The 20,232-nt window shown below is 45.7% G+C and overlaps 1 protein-coding gene across 2 annotated transcripts in view; it reads right to left on the reverse strand.

The window, feature by feature from the left end:
- Nucleotides 1-20,232, reverse strand: part of O-fut1 (O-fucosyltransferase 1) — a 167,604-nt gene that overhangs the window by 93,223 nt on the left and 54,149 nt on the right. For both annotated transcript variants that reach the window (XM_050168402.3, XM_050168400.3), the window contains exon 4: nucleotides 14,133-14,301. In XM_050168402.3, the coding sequence (XP_050024359.1) occupies nucleotides 14,133-14,301 (169 nt within the window). The remainder of the gene's footprint in view (nucleotides 1-14,132; nucleotides 14,302-20,232) is intronic.

A 20,232-nucleotide genomic window follows, 5' to 3' on the forward strand; every position in this document is an offset into this window, starting at 1 on the left:
AGGCCTAGGATTTGTCGCCTTCCGATGTGCTCCCTACTGACGCCGAAAATGTTCTGCCGAGACCTGCGCAGTGGTTGCATTGCGATTCCGGACACCGTCTCATTTGACAGTTTCACAGGTGCTGACAATGCTGTACTGACATGCGCAGAACTCAACGATGGCAAGATAATTCGTCAGGTTTCTGCTGCACTGCCGGACGATGACTCCGAGTCGGAAGATGATGTACCATGTGCTACGCTGCCGTCGCATGCGGAGCGTGTACAAGCAGTGACTGTGCTTTCAGCCGCCTATAGTGACCGTACGATCCTCTCCGAGATTCAGGCTTATCTGATTGCGGGTAAACAGAACAGCGTGCAACGGCGCATTCACAATTTCTTCAAGCCTACTACCGAGCCCGAATAAGTGCGTGGAAATAAAGTACTTCATTTTTTTTTTATTAATCTGCTTTTTCAGACACCTGCTTATTCGGACATTTCCGCAGTCCCCGTGAGGTCCGAATAAACAGTCGGCGACTGTACATGAAATAGCTTTCTTGGGCGATGTGATCAGTGAAGCGGGAAATCATCCAAATCCAGCACCAGTACACTGTCTAAGCCAAATTCCCGTACCAAACAATAAACTTCTCGTTCAGCGCATGTTGGGTGTAATAATCTATTTCAGCAAATATCTGCCAACACTAGCTGACAAAACAAAGCTTCTTTGAAGTCTGATACGGAAGGACACCGTGTTCAATTGGACAGAAAAGCATGCGCAAGAATGGGATACAATCTGCAAAGCCCTGCGCACTGCCCCACTGCTTGCTATATTCGACCCTGCAAAAGAAACTAAGATAACGTCAAACGCTTCTAAGAATGGCGTAGGGGCTGCAATGCTTCAGCGACACACCAGCGGCTGGTGTCCCGTCGCCTACACGTCACGAGCAATAACCAAAGTCGAAAAACGTTACTCTCAGATCGAGAAAGAGGCGATGGGAATTGCATACGGTTGCGAGAAGTTCCACCAGTCTGTCTATGACAGGAAAATTGTAATAGACACCGATGACAAGCCATTAATAGCCATTGCATCCAAAGACATCGGGAACATGCCCCCAAGGCTTCAACTTTTTTTTCTTCGTCTGCAAATATACGAGTATGTTCTGCAGTTTGTGCCAGGCAAAGAAATGGAGCTTGTGGACATGCTTTCAAGAGCCACACCAGCAAAGTCTGGAGACATTACTGATTTCGGCAACATTCACGTACACGCAGTTGCCGTTCTGTCGTCCTTAGTAAGCGAAAGAACGTAACAGCGCTTGGCACAGGAGACCTATAACGACCCGTAGCTGAGTGCGGCTGCAGAAAGCCTGTCCTCAAGCAAAGACAACGAAGGAACAATCAAACCATTTGCCTCGGAACTTTCAGTGTTTGATGGAATTCTACTGAAAGGAAGCAAAGTAGTTATTCGAAAAAGCTGCGACTAGAAACGCTCAGGCGCATTCACGAGAGCCATCTGGGTATAAATAAGTGCAAAGCTAGGGCAAGGTGCTTAGTCTTCTGGCCTGGTTTGGACTCGGCCATTGCAGACATGGTACAGAAATGTGCGGTCTGCAAAACCTATGCATACAAACAGCCGAACAAGCCTCTCTTGCTACAACCTCCGCCTGATCAACCCTGGTCGCGAGTTGGCGTACATCTGTTCTATCATAGTGGATCCATGTACCTTGCAGTCTTTGACACTCATTTGAATTTTCCAGAAGTCGACAAACAGGAGGATGCATCTGCAACTGCGTTCATCAACAAGTTGGCAGCCATCTTTGCAAGGTACGAAATCCCAGTGAAAGTCTGCATGGATAACAAGCCCCAGTTTTCAAGCCACCAATTCACCGCCTTTGCCAGATGGTACGAGTTCAAACATGTGACTTCGAGCCCGGAGTTTCCCCGTTCCAACGGGCTTGCAGATCGGTCGATGCACAACAGTGTGTGCATCGACCTATGATGGCCTATATAAACGATGACAATAAATCCCACAGCCATACTTGCTGCTGTCGGATTCCTCGGTGACTGTCTCAGTCTCTTCAGCCTGTCTGTGGCTGATACAGACCCACTCTGTTTCTTTAACCTTTTTCTTAACCGATGATTCTTGGTTCGCCCCCCCCCCCCCCCCTACTGTATAAATATTTGCTTGACAATGTTCTGGTTCGCTTCCTCCATTTTGTGTCAAATACCTCATGTACAAGTAACTAAAAATTTTCCTAGCCCACCGGTTTCCCACCATTTCTCTCAATCGCTCCTCAAATTCTATCTTGCTGCTAGCTTTCCTGCCCTCGAATGATGTCCATCCCATGGCACACTGCACCCCCCCGATTTGGAGTATTTCTGTGTGCCCCCAAAGCAAGCCTACCTACCTCACTTGACAAACCCGACTGCAGCGCTCTCACAGTCCCTAGAAACAGGTCACGCCCGGCTCGAAAAGAGGAGTTGCAAAACTAAAATGGTACTGACAAACATTGGTTATGGGAGCAGCAACTGAAGCATGACTATGTGAGGAGGGAACAAACATTGACAAACAAGAACCATCCTTTAGTTAAAACAAGACACAGTTTGATTTCATTCAATGGAAATAAAATTTTTAAAGAAGGTTACATCCATGTAGCGAGGAAAACAAGAAACAACTCTTTTACTTTATTGTTAACCATAAAAACGGCCGTGGCTTAGCTTGGTTAAGCCTGGTGATTGCGAAGCAATAGTGTGTTATTCTCGGATCAGCTGGTAGTATGGCTGGTGGTAGTCTTGGGTTATGCTAGCGCTACGGCTTACAGTGAATCATCTAAGCACCAGCACGTCCAGGTGCATCTCGGACTTGAGCACGCCGTTGGCGAACGCCCGTATCGAGCTGAAGGACGAGAGGTCCAAGTAGCGCATGATGACGTTCTCGATGCTCGACACCCGCCGAACGTCGGCGGCTGCGAGGAGGCCGCTGCTGATGTCGCGACACGCGAGGATGACTTGGGCGCCGCGCCCCTGGTGAGAGGAGCGGGAGTTAGGCCACCGTTGGTGGCTACCGCCTCGCCTCGCGACGGCGTGAGATGGGGCCCCGTTTTTACACAGCTGGTGTGACGTCACTCTAGGTCACGTGGTGTGACGTCACGCAGCGAGGTCATGCTAAACGTCAATGGTGCCTACCAGCGCCTCGCCACGGAACGGGCTGAAGTGCGACCTAAAGTAGTATTGCTTCACAATAAAAAAATTTGAGGATGCTTAGGCTTCGCCTTTAAGAGTGAAACACGATATCGTTCAAGATCCCTGGCTGCTTGTCATGCTTCCCGGCAACTGCAGCTTGTGTAACTGTAATCTTTACTGGGAAACGCTGGTGGCAAATACAATGCACACTGCTGTTCTACGTGTTCAGTCAAAAGTAGTTAGTTATGACTACCAGATGAGTTAACTTCAGTTGTCTTCGTGCGGCTGAGTTGGCTGATGTGCTTCACGTCTGACGATGCGACCAGCATTGAACACCCAAAGCTTTAAAAGCACAGAAGCTTGGGTGAGTTTCCAAGACATGATGAAATAACCCAAAGCTTTCTTTGGCCTACAAAGAAACTATGTTCTGTGCATCGCACGGCTGACGTTTCGCCACTGGGTGAACAGCTGAGCTAGTCACGGTAGCTGGCAAATAGAGTAGCTGTGTTTCTGGTGGCCAATGGAAAATTAAATACACTTTGCATATTTGGCTATACCTTTGGAATCTACGTATAACTGAAGTAAAATCATGGAATTATGTAGAGAAGAAAAATGTGTTCCCTCATATTTTCTTTTTTCCGTTTGTGTAGTATTATGTACTTGATAGCTTTCATTGCCCCGACAGGCGGTGCCATTGAGCTTATCGCTTCAGCAGCCATTCTGTTCGTCTGCTCCTGGCGCTCTCTGCGCACGTGCAAGCAGGTGCCATCTACTGCGCACTGCAAGATTTTGTTTCTGCATCAGCCAACGTTCCAGATAAGTAAGGAAAAGAGAAGAAATGTTGTCTGCTACAACGGCGGGTGCATTTTAAGTTACGAAGTGAAATTTCTTGTGTGTTGCTAAAAAACAGCCAGCTTGTCTTGTTCTTTATTGAATCTGCAATGTGCAATGTTTGCAGTTGTTAACTGAGAGCTAAGCAGCCGAGCAGATTTTGCTGAGAACAAGTGAATTTACCGTTGCGGCAAGCTGCACTGCTGTGCATTGCTTACGAAGGTGCTTACATTGGCGCCTAGTGAGCCGTGCGCTTTGGCGTTGCCGCAACATTTTGTCCCTCCTGTGCAGCACAAATTCCTCTCGAGCGAAAAAGGTTCACACACAGATGATCAACGGCTTCCAACTTTTGGAAGCTAGTCTTCCTGTAATAGGCATCCTGCAGAACTAGGAAAACAGGGAGTATATAAAAGGCTGAAGGAACTAACTAATCAGTCAGTGCCTTATATATGCTAGTTACAAGTGAATAAGAAATTCATGGATCAAGATAATTTATCTGTCTGAAACTGATCAGTGTTTTCAGACAGTTGTTGAGAAAGCAGCATTACCAAACCTGTTGCATCAACATAGTATAAGTTAAAAGAAGAATTTGCCTTGTTAAATTTTTGTGCTATATTTTTAGCACAAATCCCACAACAAAATATAATGAGAGTTGACCTACCTGAATTGAAAGCACTGTTTTGCAGAACCAGTTCTGAAATTTGTTCCAGCAATTGTGTTGTATGTAAGCATATAACTTACCATATTTACTTGAATCTAACGTGCACTTTTTTTCCGATAAAACGGGTCCAAAAATTGCGTGCATGTTAGAATCGAGCACGACCATAAATCTGCGTCGCCATATCGCCATCAGCATTTCAAAACGGCCGCCTCGTAGGCACTTCGAGCCTAACTGCTGTAGCTTTCTCCATGTGCGTGTGCTTAGGCAATGCTTCCTTTGGCTTAGGTTAATGCACCGTCTGTCTTCCCGTTTTCTGCGTTTGCTCTATCAGCATAGAAGTGCCGACTGCAAATTAAAAGGAAAGTGATCATGTGTGCAGAGACGGAGGGAAATCGGGCCACATCATGGACATTCTGAGTTCCCGAAACTTGCGTGCAGGACTGGCGCAAACAGGAGAGGCGTTCTACACCGGCAGCTGCTACGCACAGCGCGGCCACGCAGCCCCTATCTTGAAAGCGATCCGCTGCAAGATAAGAGTCTAGGCACATCGCGCTGTGTTCTCGTCGCTTAGTTCGCATCAAAGGGAGAGGCCACACAAAGGACGGTTCCCTCGCTCCTGCTACCGCACTTCCTCACTCCAGCGTTTAAAGAGTTTCCGCGATCATTGAGTGATACACGTTCATGCTTGTGTGTGCGCGACACCATGCTCGTTAATTTAGTTAGTAAGCGAATATTTAAAAGTTTATACAGCCAATAAAACTACTATCCTTACTTTTCATACAGCTGTCTACTAATTTGCTATCGTAATCGATGCTTCGCCTTTCGCGCAAAACTTCGACTTTTTTTTATTTATCGTAACTTTAGTGCACTGGGTGTAAATCATTATTTTTTGCAATTGAGAGAAAGTTGTATTTCTGAATGAAAGAATGAGGTGCGCAGTACTGTAAAGGGCTTTTCTTTCTTTAGGTCACAGCAAACGGGTAAGCGTTACAATCAAGGGCACGTTAGGATCGAGTAAATATGGTATTAGCTCCTTTTTTTCCACACCAAAGATCCAGCACAGACAACTCCACCTCCCCTGAATCTCTCTCAGCTGTGTCTGCATATTCGAAATGTGCTGCCTTTCAACTGGTTCTGCTTACCGATAATTTTTTGCATAAGTAATCACAAGTAACTGTTGCGACAAAAGATTCATTTGTGTAAGATTATCAGATGCAAAGAAAAAAAAAATAACTTTTGCTATTCAGGTATTGTAAGAAGCTTTGTTACGTACTGATGCGCCTATAGAACGTGCAGTTTGTACTGTAGATACGAGATACTCAGCTCTGTAATATTGTTTTGTGCACTGTATCTCTTGATGGGGAAAATTTGCTAATGAAAATGCGAAATGAAACACATGTCTCTGTGTTAATTTCCTGTCGAAATGCAATAGTAGCTGCATGCTAGGGCATGCTGGATCTCGTATTTTCAACGGAATAGGGCAAATTTTTACGAAGCACGGTTGCGCTGCTGGCAGTTAATATGTGAACAACCACACACACAAAAAAAATGCCATTACAAGAAGAAAGATAGAACAAAACAGACTGCAACAGCAAACACAACTCATGCTTGTTTTGTCTTATGTCTGCCGAGAAAATTGCACACTCATTGAGCACATAGCAGATGACAAGCAGGATGACGTTTCCCCCTCGAGCATTGACAAAACCAATGCAACGACAGCAGGCTTGATTTTTTTAAACATGAAAGAGTTTTATGCCGGGGTCCATGACCAACTTCCTGCAATGGAAGTGACGTTGGAGCGAACGCATAAAATATGCTCTCTTGACAGGGATGGCGCCACCATCTAAGAGTGGTGAGGTGAAGTATTACATCATGACACTGACCAGTGCCGACAGTGAACACACTTTGGTAGTTTCAGCGGAGCGGAGGCTCCAACACGGTGTAGCCTGGTGTAGGCAGTGTAGGGCCTTCTGCTGAGGTGAGGATGCAGTTTCCGCACATGGTTTGTCTTTCGCGTCGCATTAGCCTGTGATGCCTCGTCGCCTACGGTGTGCAGCTTCAACATGCATCAGTAGGGCTTACACGCTGCCTGTTTCGCTTGCGATGGCACCAACTAAGAAAACTGCTCCACTAAGCGGCACAGAAAGGCAACAACGTTGACAGGTGAATCTCGCTTTGGTCTGGCGAGAAACACACCAGCGCGAAGTGCCTTTGTGCATTCACAGCACACTCTGCAAACTCTGCCACTCACATTCCTGACGCTGAACGCGTTGAAACTCAACTGGTTGCCCAAGACATTACAAAGCCGGACCAAAATGCTCACACCTCCCCCGAAGCTGCTCGCCAACAGGACGCCATGCGCCAAGCGAACCTGCAACACATTCGCTGACCCCCAAATAGTGCACCTTTCACTGTAGCGGACTGCAAGTTCAAGAAGCGATTTATTAACAACTTGTTTGGTTTGCAAACGGCTGTGGTTTATGGCGGATTTGTGCAATGCTCCCGCGCGTGCAATGCAGTGTCTCCGGGGGATGTTTCCAGTCGCGAGTCATTCGACAACTTTTGCTTGTGTGGCAATTGTCGAGGATCCCTGTTCAGTGGTAGGGTGCCGGATAGCTACTTGTAACTTTTTCACGGACAATAAACATGAAACAGCTTCTGTGAAGACATGTTTCACTTTCGTGTTCTACCAATTCCTATGAAAGTGGGATCAACCATATTTTCTTATTATTTTTTTTCTCAGAAGCATAGCCTACCAGGCACTATGAGATAAAGTGGCACTCATAAGGCAATTCCTGTTTACCTGGAAGGTATACCAGCTGACATCACCATGGTTTTACTGCACAGACATACATGCTAAATGCTCGAAACGATCATTGAGTCGAAATGTGCGGCATACGAAAATACACTTCTAATGGCAGGCCCCAAAAACAAGTTTCGCGTCTTCCACACAGAAAATCACGTCACTTCTGTTTTTAACAGATTTGACCTCACAATATTTTTTTCTTCCACCAGAAGTGTTCCCTTGTCACATAGATGACGTTGAGCCCCCAAAACCGACGATAAAGCACCATGTTACATGGTGGTTTATCCCCATGTTTCCACATTACATGGCACCTGTGACGTTTATTGCCGCTCGCAGTACCAAAAAACATAGCCTTTGAGATTCATGGCTGTTACTCAAAGAAAAGCATCATTGGGATACGTGTTTGGAAGACACCTACACATATTGTGGACCTCGGCAGCATGCAGCTGGTGCAGCTACAAGAGTATAATGGAGACCAAAGTTGCAGCAGGTTGCGGTGCATCTTGCGAGTGCATTTTAAGGCGCCCGCTCCTGAGGCGAGTGTGGGTGGCATAAAGGTGTGTTTATAGTCCGACGTTCTCGGCACACGGGTAAGCGTTGCTTGCGGCCAGTTGCGCTACACTGCTTGCGTTGCGCCAGCCAAAGTGTCGTCCCCTTCGACGAACATGCCGTCAGCTGCTCTCTTTGGAGCATGCGCAGAACGATTCCCAACGTGTGTGCTGCTTTTAACAGCTCTCTGCAACCATCAGCAAAGCAGCATGGGCACCCTTTTTCTTCGCACAATGCATTGTGAGTCGCTGCAGTCGGAGTGACGAAAGCAACAGATAGAGCAAAAGCCATCTCAACGTCGGGCACGTCAGCCCATGTTGGCCACGTCCAGTTTCATTGGCTGCACCAGTGCATTGAACTTGTTGTTCTCGCCAATGTGACATAGCGTGAGCACGCATGCTCATTCGCATTAGGGAGTATTGTAATCGTCAGTGAATTTTTTCTCTGACCTAAATTAGTTCTAATCTTGTGTAATTCAAACTTTCGTAGCATCCCCCCAGAATTAGAATTAACGAGCTTTTTTACTGTAGTAGATTTCGAATCAAATCAAGCAAAAAAAAACCGAATATCGAATCAAATATCGAACAGTGCAAAAATTTTACACAAACCTTTTTGCTTACACATTTTGTGCAAAAGACACAGTTATGCACATGCTCAAGAGGCTACTCACATTACGTAACAAGAATATAGCTAGCTATCAGTAACTTAGGTACTTAAGAATCGAAATGTATAGTATGCTCGACTCTTATTAAAGGGAACACTAAATTAATATGCCAGCACTGATAACTCAGTTTGTGTGTGAAGGTCTGGAAAATATTTTTCTCGACCTAATTTCAGTCAAAAAAAAAAGCAAGTGCTTTTTTTCCCTCTGAAGCTGAAGAAATAGCAAATCTGTCCTAAATACCAATGGGATTTTCAGTTTAATAGTGGGCCATACTGTGCTTAATGACAATCTTCTATTGCTTGGAAAGTATTGTTTTCCAGTTTTCTTCCAGAACACAGGAGGGTTTACCATCTTTATGGCAGGTGGTTTCTGTGGGTTATCAGCTTAGGTCTGTTCGATTCAGAAAGGGTACACAGCACCACAAATGAATACGTGCAGGTGGTGCCAGTTAAAGGTGTGCCGGGCTGCACACAGTCACTGCAAGGCTCAAGGGTGCACTGCAATGCGGCGGCACCTTGCCTTGCACTCCATTCAATCGAGCACGGGGGTGCAGGGCACAACGCTGCACCTCGGGGAATCAAAGGCCTAGGTATAGAAGGTGCAGTGAAACTTGGCTGGATCAAACAAACCTCTTGTTAAGACCAATCTGTGCAACGGACGATTGGCACTGCTTCGTGCAGTCATCGGTGCCAACTGCAAGGAGTTCTCATATCAGGAAGCCCAGGGCAAGTTTGTGCGACACCCCCCCCCCTCCCCCTTCTTTTTCGTCTGCGTCCATCTGTCATCCGTGTAAAGGCACCTTGTAGCTGGGGTAGAGTGGTTAGAATGGGGAGGAGTGAAAAGCACGCTGTGTTTTGCTTGCCAGACAGGGTCCCTTGGCGCACTGATGGCAATAGGAGCGCTGCTGCAGGGGCGCTGTGCCGTGCCGCCGTCATAGATTCCCCGTAAGATAACACAGCGTCATCACAGGGGCTGTGTCGTTTGTGCAGGCATGCACTTGTGAGCTGTGGTAAAGATGCCCTCTAAAATAAAGAGGAAAACTGAATGCTGGTGCTTCGTTCCTGGCTGCAACTCTGGGCACAGGTTGTCCACCAAAAAAGTACCATTGTTCCAAGCACCGGTTTCAAAGACGTGTTTCAAAAGTGGGCTCGTGCAATACTGAGCACTGACAGGCAACTCCAAGAGAATTCAGCGGTATGCGAGAAGCATTTCAACGCAGGGTACGTACATGCTTAAACATGTGGTTGACCCTGTATGCTTAGAAATTCCATTTAAGTGCCACTGCAGCACAAGAACACAGGAAAACTGAACTCAGCCTTCATATCAGCATTTCCTTTTTGCAAGAGCTGGCAGCGTTAGTTTGTGTGGCATATCAGACTAAGTTGTAACAAATTGTTTTCTTTCGACAGGTTCATACTGCGAGACTTTGAACATGGTACAAATTGGAGTGTTGTTATTGTGCTACACGATGTCCCTACACTTGCAAAAGACGCAGTGCCGACTGTCTTCCCAAACCTGCCGAAGTACTTGAGCAAGAAACTGCCGAAAGAATGCAAAAGGTGAGGAACAGTAGCAGAAGCCACCGTTTCATTCAATAAAAGTGGTGCAATACTCCAGAGGTCGGAAGTAAGCCTGCAGGTGGAAGAAACAGTAGATACTTGTCAAGTGGAAACATCACCCAGTTCCTGTCTTTTCAGATCCTTCAACACAACGCTTCGTTGTCCAACCATGCTCTGGTCTTTGCAAGCATTCGAAAATCAGAATGTCCTTGCTTATAAAACAGCAGAGTTGGTCAATGAGGCAATGCCCCCTCTTGTTTACAACAAGATAGTCGTCTTTGAGAAGGCGGAAGGCAAGACATTTCCCAGTTGCAGCATTTTTACTTGCTGGACTTCTGCCCAAGAGATGCAATTTCCAATCACAGCAAGAAGCGCAGGACCTTCTAGCACATGCAGAGAGCCTTGCAGCATGCCGTAGAATTGGAAAAGTATGCTACTTTGAAGCACTACAGCTGGCCAACATCACCAAGACATCTCAGCAACGCTTGTTCTCCAGGGCTTGCAATGGATCCTTGTCACCTTCACCACGAGGTATTTGCCTCTTCACCCATATTTTACTAGGTGTTTTACAAGTACGCATTCCAAATAAATGCCCCACTCAGATGATACCCTCGGATAGAACATAAATGCCCAAGTCGTGGTTTCCTTTCACACACATTTTTTTTTTTTTTTCAGGCACCTCCAGTTACCCAAATCAGTGATGCTTTGCTTATAGGAAAAGAAGAAGCCTTCTTGTGGCTCGCCTGCTGCGTTTGAAAAAATGGGCTCAGCAGCCACTAGCAAGAACTGCTGCCCAACAGCTAAACGCACTTCACACACCTTGAGAAAGAAGAACAAGAAACTTCTGTCTCTGCATGATGCACCAGAAAGGCTACAAGAGGCTAACTGCAAGATCAAGGCATCTGTATTTGAGCGAAAGGTTTGCCCGCCACTGTCCACTTTAACTAGAGCACCCTTCACAGCACACTGATTCAACAAAGCATGTGAACACTATTTTTCAACTGATTGGGCTCCCAGAAAGCAACAAGCTGCTGTGAGAGCAGATATTTTTTACAGGGATTTAAAGCTTCCTTTGGCTTTGTGCACCCGCTACCGGTGGGCCTGAACTTAAATATAAGCAGTTAGGACAAAGGAAACTGCTTTTATAGTTCAATTTAGACCTTGGCGATTTGAAATCAACTACTCTTCACATGGCGCGTACACAATAAGCGGCAAGTGGCAACACAGCACTGTGCCAACATCTAAGTCACCTTTCCCAAAGGCTGCCGGTCGTATTCGCTGTGGGTCTGTACGTGTTGTTATACTGACACATTTCTTAATTCCTGGGATGCACTGTGTATCCCTGTGTCAAACAAGATATGGTGGATTCAGTGCAGCAGCTGAACAAACAACCGCCTCGCTCAGTTACTAACGGTGTCAGCGACGGCATCCGTGTTTTTGCAAGAGAACTACACGCATCCTATGAATGAGTGCTTATGCCAAGCACAGTTTCTATAATAATACTTTATGGAACGTGCAAACTTTAAGTATGATGAAGTTAAACAAAGAAAAGCGAGAAACAGTAATAAAAGCCAATGATATATGTGTCTGGATCACAGTTGCCGTTGTTTAAGTGGCTCAGCCACTCATATTGACTTGTCTCAGGGTGGAACAACGTGGCTCACATATGAGCAGATATGTATGTTTTGCTATGTTTTGACATTACTTATATCAGCGATGTGCCTTTTCCACAATATCTGAAGCTAATAATCTGTGGTTGCCGATATTAATGCAAATAAATTCTCCACTTTGGTAAATCCGATGTGGAAGGCTGCAGTCAAAGACTTTTTGAATATGAGAAATGTGTAAATAATGTGTAAAAGGAAAAAAAAAAGCGAGATTCAAGTGCCAGAAATCGGTGAAAACCAATTCCAAGGCAGCCACATCGGCAGATGGAAGTCAGCGTGCCTTTATCAGCCACACTGTTACTCAGGCCTGCTCACCCAGTACTAGTCGGTGAGTGCTACATGGCTTCCAGGAACGACAGGCTGTCCCAGAGAAGCCATTCACAATTAATCATGATCCATGAAACGCACAACCAACGCACACTCAACATGGGTGCAGGTAAAAAAATCAACTGGCAAAAGTACCGGCACCCTTCCAAAACATTTCCAGTGGCATGCGGCAGAGGGCAGCACAAGAAATAAAAAAGGTGTATTGGCCTTGCATCTGGCATGTCATTGGTTTGTTGCTAGGTAACTCAAGAAAAATAAGTCACAAAGTATAACTTGATTTATATGCAAAACGTTTTCATTTTAGTGGGACAGAATAAAAGAAGATAAAAGATTACCTGTTAACTTCATTTCAAATACTTTTTTTCCGATGCTCGCGTCAGCTAATGGCTGATGTGAACACTAGGTGCGACACGTTCTCTATAGTACAGCCGCGGTGCAAATTAACCGCCACCAAACATGGTGTCAGAAGAGGGATATGGTTAACACGGCAGTTATGGATGTGGCAGTCAGCGCGGACTCCGGCGATTCCAAGGTCAACATGCTGCGTGTCGGAATGCCTGGACCTCAGCCTTCACCACCGTTTACCTTCACAAGCCCGGGGAAGTGGCCAACATGGATAGCGACATCCAAAGACCGTCTTTGCTGCCAGTCTGAACGTGGCCACTGAGGAGGTGCAGGCGTGCGCGCTTTTGTATTGTATGGGGCCTCAAGCACGCAGCATCTTCTTGTCACTGGGAGCATCAACTCCTGAAACCCTCTCGTTTTCGGATATCTAGAGTAAGTAGCGCCACATTTCGTCCACCCAGTCAATGAAATTTACGAAAGCCCCCGATTCCATTGTCAAATACAGCTGCAAGGGGAGCCAATCTATTAATTTTTTTCGGCGCTTTATCATCTTGTCAAATGTTGCGAGTACAAAATCTCAAAGTGGAAGAGCACCTTGTTCGTGACAAGTTCGTTATGGGATTGCGAGATGCAAAGCTATCTGACCAGTTGTACCGATGCACAAAACTTTCAGCAGAAGGAACACTATGCCAAGCACGCGTGCACAAGTAAGCCGAGAAAGAGTGTCTCTCCAGCGCAGGCTTCCACAACAGTGCAGCTTTTGGCAGCTTAAACGTCGACGCAGTGAGACACAAGAAGATAGCGCCATGCACACTGTCATGCTGCAGCAAGTCAGCACAGCCAACTCGGTCAACTTGGGATTACTGCGGCCATTACCTACACCCATGGAAAGAATGTCCCGCACATAAGGCTACATGCAATTTCTGTAAGGTGCAAGGTCACTTCACTGACGTTAGCAAGGCCAAGCAGCAAAAAGAGCTGTTGGGTTCTGTTAAACTTTAGGTGCTCAGTATGCATTGGGCAAGATCCACCAAGCACGCGTGAATGGCTGCCTTGCACAGTTCAAAATGGATTCTGAAGCAAAAGTAACTGCAGTTTCACCTTCCTTCCCTGGATTGCCTTGCAGGTTGCATGAAGTGAAATCCGAGGTATCTGGTCCCGGAAATCTAAGGTTGCGCGTACTCGGAACTTTTACTTGCACTTCAAAGTGGCCCATCAGGGTGACTGTGCAGATGCTGTATGTTATGAAGAGTCAGATGACACACCTTCTGGGACTACCAACAATTGAAGAGTTAGGTGTCATTCAATTCTTGGACTCGATCAAGAGCATGCCGCCAAATGAGGCCAAAATCTTTTGTGGACTGGGGGAAGTGCAGGAGGAATACAGCTTCTACCTTTCTCCTGATGCTTGTCCCTTTTCACTGAGTGTTTCAAGGGGAATACCCCTCCCTCTGCTCGAGCATGAGAAAAGGAACTAGATGACATGGAAACCGAAGGTGTCATCCCATAAGTCGACATGCCAACACGCTTTTGTTTTTTACGCTGTAGGAACCATTAGACTCACTCACTTCTCCTTCCACTTGCGCGCCATGTCATGGTGGTGGATATCGTACTGGAGAGGCATGTAGAACTCAGACTTGTCAAATTCCACGCCAAACGTGTCCCAGAAGGGTCCAAATGGATTGCCCTCCTTGGCCTGGCAGCCCTGGCCCGATGCACGGGCTTGGTAGCAGAACACTGCACCAGAGAAAACCACCATGTTGAGGGTTCGCACACACATGCACCCACATAATCAACTTGAAGGCCCCATAGCACAACCATTATTCATGAAAGAGCAATATGCTCCATTAATCTGGTGTCCACCTACAGCACAGCTCTTATCGATCGCCATTCAAAACTGATATGCACATTTAATTGTATCAAATTATTCCCACACTGTAAGCACATCGAAATCAAAGCTTACCTTTATAGACTGTACTGGTCAACAAAAAGGATAATCATCTGTTTCTTTATAAGAAAGTTTACTTCCCACACCCATGAATAAAACATTACCCGATTTTTATAGCCATTTTACCCCTCATCACAAGTGCATACTTGCCAATTTGTGAGCTTTAAAATTAGAAAAAATTCCATGGTCATGACTCCGAGAAGGAGTGGCGGGGGGGAGGGTTACTTGTTTCTATTTGCCCTCGCGAGACTTTACGTGAGGTGCACACGCACTTTATTAACAATTATTTACATTTAGACCCAGCACACAAGCAGCCACAAACTACGTAACAGCAAATACTGACAAACAAAACAATTTCACATTGTTAGTAGATCATGGTGACTTTTTCAGTGACACTACTACTACCGATTCTGCCTGCTTAAGGAATCTGACTGAATGAACTTACTCGAAGCAAGTTCCCTTCTTATACACCATCAGAAAAGACCATCAGAACTACTAGTATTGTGATAGAAACACAAGGTGTCTGAACTTCGTGGTGGAGTGTGCGCGAGTGTTGGTGTGGTGGAAGTGAAAGAATTTGACGAGTCCCTCTCTGGCACTGGATGAGTGGCCATGACACCAATTCGCGCTGCCTGACCTGGCCTCGTGATCTTGGGCAAGCCAAGCAGCCGTCTACAAGCAGGCCTGTGTTCCTGAAACTTAAGAACAGCATGGCCTGTGCCATGCGAGGTCTTGGAACCAGCTTATTTGCGTGCCGGTCTGTTGCTGTGGTCGGCAGTACTATGCCCCTTTCCAGTGTTATGCATCCACCTTGGCCTCTGCTAACTGCTGCTACGGTCCTCACATCGGCGCGGCCTGACAAGCCAAGAGTGCGTGCTAGCATCATGTCTCCGTAGGACTTGCATGCTAACAAAGCCGTGCAGGACTATAGCTTCTTTGCAGACTTCACATGCAAGCATCAGATCTATGCCCAATCCTGTCTTGCCATTGTATAAAATGTTTCTTTGTTCATTGAGCCTTCATGTGTCTCTCAAGACCTGGGCCCACATCATAACCATCGCACCATAGAGGAGGCTATATTTGCAGTATGTGGCACCTTGCACAACCACAAATGAGTGGTGCAGGTATTACCACAATTTGTATTTTGCACACATTTTCTTTCTTTTTTACAAGCTTCTACTGCCCCCTCTTTCAATTACGGCTTTTTCACAACAAAATTTATTTTTATTATTGCGATCACAATTATATGGGCACTCCAGGCGGACATCACCGGCAACGCCGGAAACTTGATGCTCCATATAAAGTTCAAGTGCGACAACATTCTATCGCACCCATCATGCCAAATGCTGTGGGTGCGAGCGTGTGGCGGTGAGCCGAAAAGGATGGTGGCTTGATGCACACAGTCTGACTGTACACCCCATGTTGGAGGTCATGTGATAAAGCATGTGCAAAGCCGGTGGGAAGTGAGCACGTCTACTTCTTCAGCTCAACCGCAATGCATAGCTGTCTCACTGCTATGCACCCCATGCATCGTATCGTGGAGGCATAATCAACTGCAGGTAAAAAGGCTAGGGGTGAGCCAAGACAGCTGGTGGCTTCATGTGCACCGTGTTCCAGCTCGTTTAGTGCTGGACGTTGCAGAATCTCTAGTTTCAAAGATGGTTTGAAACGAGAGGCAGCATGAAGCGTTTGCTCCCCATGCTAGTGTCATGACCATGAGTGTTCGTGATCATTGAGTGAGAGTTATGTTTGTATTTGCCTGTGCGCGTGACACTATGCTTACTAATTTAATTAGTAAGCAAATGTTTACTGTAAGTCGTACAGCCAATAAAACTACAACCCCTACTTTGTGTAATTGTCTAATACACTGCTATCACTATTAATACGTCAACTTTTGGGCAAAACTGCAACTTGTTTATAAAACTTGACAAAGCATTCGTGACATCGTATGAGCCCAAATTTATAAACTTCACAAAACATTTGGGAGAGTTTGCATGTATACAAATTAAACACCACCTCAAGGTACAGGTACCACATTGCTGAACCTAACTTTACTTCTACATTCATTATTTCCAAGGACAGCCTCCATTGTTAACAATCCAGATTTTTTCCTAACTTTCATACAGTCGAACCTTGCTATAGCAAAGTTGAAGCTGCCACAAAAAATACTTTGTTACATCTAATATTCCTTATAAAAGTACAGACTAATACAGATGACAAAAAATTCAAGGTTGCGGCTATGTGACAGAAACACAAGCGTTATGCCATGCATCAGTATTGCAAGTCAGCCAGCAAGGGTAGTATCCTCGGTCATTCCCTTTCAGAGATAAAATCGCTTTCCCAACATTTCGCGCAACTAGCAACTGACTTGTCGGCGTCGATGGCTGGTGACAGTATCCTCCTGGCCCCGTGCCAAGCATGCTGTCCAATATGACCAGGAAGCTGCTGCCCCCCGTTATTGCCGAGACTGGCCACTCTATGCTGGGTGACCGATCCCAGAGATACTGGTTATGTGGTGGCCATTTTTGTAAGATGGCCATTTTGTCTTCAAGAATTAATATTTTACGTTTCTTCTTCGAGGCACTCATCCTTGGAATGATACACCGAAGTGACTGGATAAGTAGAAACAGGAGCCGACTAGCACGCACGCACGGCATCCAAAACGAAGAGACAGAGTGACCACGACTCCACGACACACGAAAAGCAGTCCTTTTCTTCTTAGTAGTGTCACCGGGTGTCAGGTTAACGAAGTGAAGTGCAGAGACCTCTGCAGCTACCAAAGAGTGGCCCTGCCGACGTGCCACTGGCAGCCGCCGGCAACCTGCAAGCAGCAGCAACGTTACTTAAACGAGCGGCGGGATGTTTGAAGAGAGGAGGAAATAAGGACACGACCGTGGCGACGCTTCGCTGTGCTCCCTCATGGGTTGCAGAATAAAGCATCTTTCCCTTCTTTAGATCACTATCATCAAGAATCGCATTGCTGGCGTGCTCAATGGACTCAGGGGGTGCCTCAATGCGCGTGTGGCGTTTAGCGCCTCTTCCTCTTCATAATCACACTCTCTCTCGAATGGCTCAAGGGACCCAGGGGATGCATCAATGCGCGCTTAGACACACGTGGACAAGCATCGTCCCTCCCTACTCTCTGTGCCAACAGCACTCTGTGCAAGCCTTGCTGTCGCCGGGGCGTGTTGCGCTGTGCTTCCCTGCGTGTTGCGGCGGCAGCACTCTACGGAAACCTCGCTGTTGCCGGGGCTACTACGTGCACGCCAAGCACAATGACACCGCTTCATGCTCTGTCGTCTGTGGGGCATCCGTACGAAATGCACACGGCTGCTGCTCGCGCTAGAATAACAAAATTTGGGCCAAAAATCCAATAGGTGGTCGGCGAAGGGAATTCGTTATTTCCAGGGTGTCTCCCACCGCCACTTTGTTACATAGAGGTCACAAACACATGTGCTTCTATGGAGTGATGGCGGGGAATAGAAAAACTTTGTAATATCGAGGAATTCGTTGTATGGAGGTTTTTAATAGGCAGGTTTAACTGTATGTATGTATGTATGTATGTATGTATGTATGTATGTATGTATGTGTATGTATATATATATATATAGCAAGCCTATAGCTCTGAGCAAGCATAATAATGATAAAGAAGTTGTCATTTTATCTTAGCAGGATATTTGCACCATACTGCCCCTCAGCACTTTAGCCTGTGTACAATACGTATGATGCCATATATAATAAATAATTAAACTGTTTGCAAACTTAGCAAAATAAGCCACCGTAATCGCACTTAGGTAGCTGGTACATATACTGCTGCTGCTGACATGTATATAAGTGCTTCAAACGATTCTTTGTGTATTTGGAATGCAGAGTTTACAAGGAAAGCAAGCAAGGGAAAGCAAGTAAGAGCCCTATCGAAACACCCTGCCATTTCCAGCCTAAGAAAGGGGATTCGTTTTTAATATAACAAAGTCTACGTCAACCTCTAGCACATAACACATGTGCAGGCTGTCAGCTTATATAAAGTACATCGTTCCCTTCATAAACATTTAGGCAACAACAGCACTAAGCGCTGTCCAAGCTTAAAAAAGAAGCTCGCTAATGTGCACTTGTTTCCGAACGTATCCGGTGCACCATAAGCGGTAGCGCATTTCGCATGCTACCCAGCTGCGGCGGGTGATGTAATGGCGGCTGTCGTAGCAGACGATACGGATGTCCTCACCCTCAGCGGCGCGCGTGGGCATCAAGGCACCCTAAGGCGGACATGTATGGCAGCGACTGCATGTTTGAAAGAACACCTTTTTGAACTAACAGTGGCCTAGCATCACCTTGGAGGTGCTATCTCAGTCAGTTCTAAAAAAAATTATTGTGCTGGCACTTTTTTCTTTCCGTACAGAACAAATATCTTTTGTTTCGCACTACGATGGTTAGTAGTACAAAAAATTTGGAGGACGCTTAAGCTTCACCTTTAAGAGTGAAACACAATAGCATTCAAAGACCCGTGCCTTCTTTTCATGCTTCCTGGCAACTGCAGCTTATGTAACCATAATGTTTACCAGAAAACGCTGGCAGCGAACGCTATGCACGAAGGCAAACTTCCTGGTAGAAACATGACCTTTTGCATGGGTCAATCTCCTGTTATTGTTTCACACTTATAATATTTCAGTCTGCGAAGAGCCAACATTAAATGATATGTGCTGTTGGTATTTTTTTTTTTTCATTACACTTGTTTGTGGGCTGCTGCTCTCAAAATTCCGAGGAATAACTTTGTAAAGAATGAAAGACAAGGTATGAGCAACTTTCATGGTAGAAGAGTGATTAGGTATGCGTGGTTTGGAATTTAATTCGAAATTCTTTTTTGCAGAAGCTGGATGCCCAGACCCTTATTGCTCTCGCATTAATATCTGTGACAATCACAATTTACCTCACTTACTGCCATATGCTCAAATTCGCACCAGTACTTTAGATTTGGTGTTGTGCATTATGCAGTTCCCAACTACATGAGTCACAAAGATCGATTTCTATCTAGCTTCTAATTCTAATCATTCAAAGTGTTGCCATGGTACGCTCAGTCGCATAGTTCTCTTACAGGCATATGTTTACTTTGTTTACTTGTAGCCTCTTGCAAATAGACAATAATGGAATGTGTGCACATCTTATATCCCTATTACACTGGATGTTTTAATGTCATCAGATTCGAATGACATTCGGCGCAACGAATGCCATTCAACCTGTGGTGGTGCTACACAGGAAAAGTTAATGTCATTCGATCATGATATCAATGGCGATCATCACAAAAAATTTGGCAAGTAGAGCAAGGTATGTGTATAGTGTGAAAATTCAATCTATTTATATTAAAATAAACGTGAGGCATCACTTCACCAGAATAACACTCGCATAAACCATCAATTTCAGAATGTCTGGTCACCATAAGCCAAGATAAGCCTTAGCCAGCTTAGTAGTCATAGCCGATAAATTGATCACTAACAATATGACTGACATGGCAGCGCTGGACGGTGCTCAGTTGCAGCAGGCGAAGCAGTAAGTTGCTGTGTACTTTGCATTGCAAACAAAGTACACTAATCCGAGGAAGAAGCTTGATCATATGCAGCAGCAAGATGCAGTAACGAAATTCAGCAGCGCATCTCCTGTCACAGTACGAGCACCAATGCGCCTAATAAGTGAACTGGCAGGTCTTCAGAGCTATTTCAGACGTGCCT

This window comes from Dermacentor andersoni, chromosome 1 (genome assembly GCF_023375885.2).
Source record: "Dermacentor andersoni chromosome 1, qqDerAnde1_hic_scaffold, whole genome shotgun sequence".
NCBI lineage: Eukaryota > Metazoa > Arthropoda > Arachnida > Ixodida > Ixodidae > Dermacentor > Dermacentor andersoni.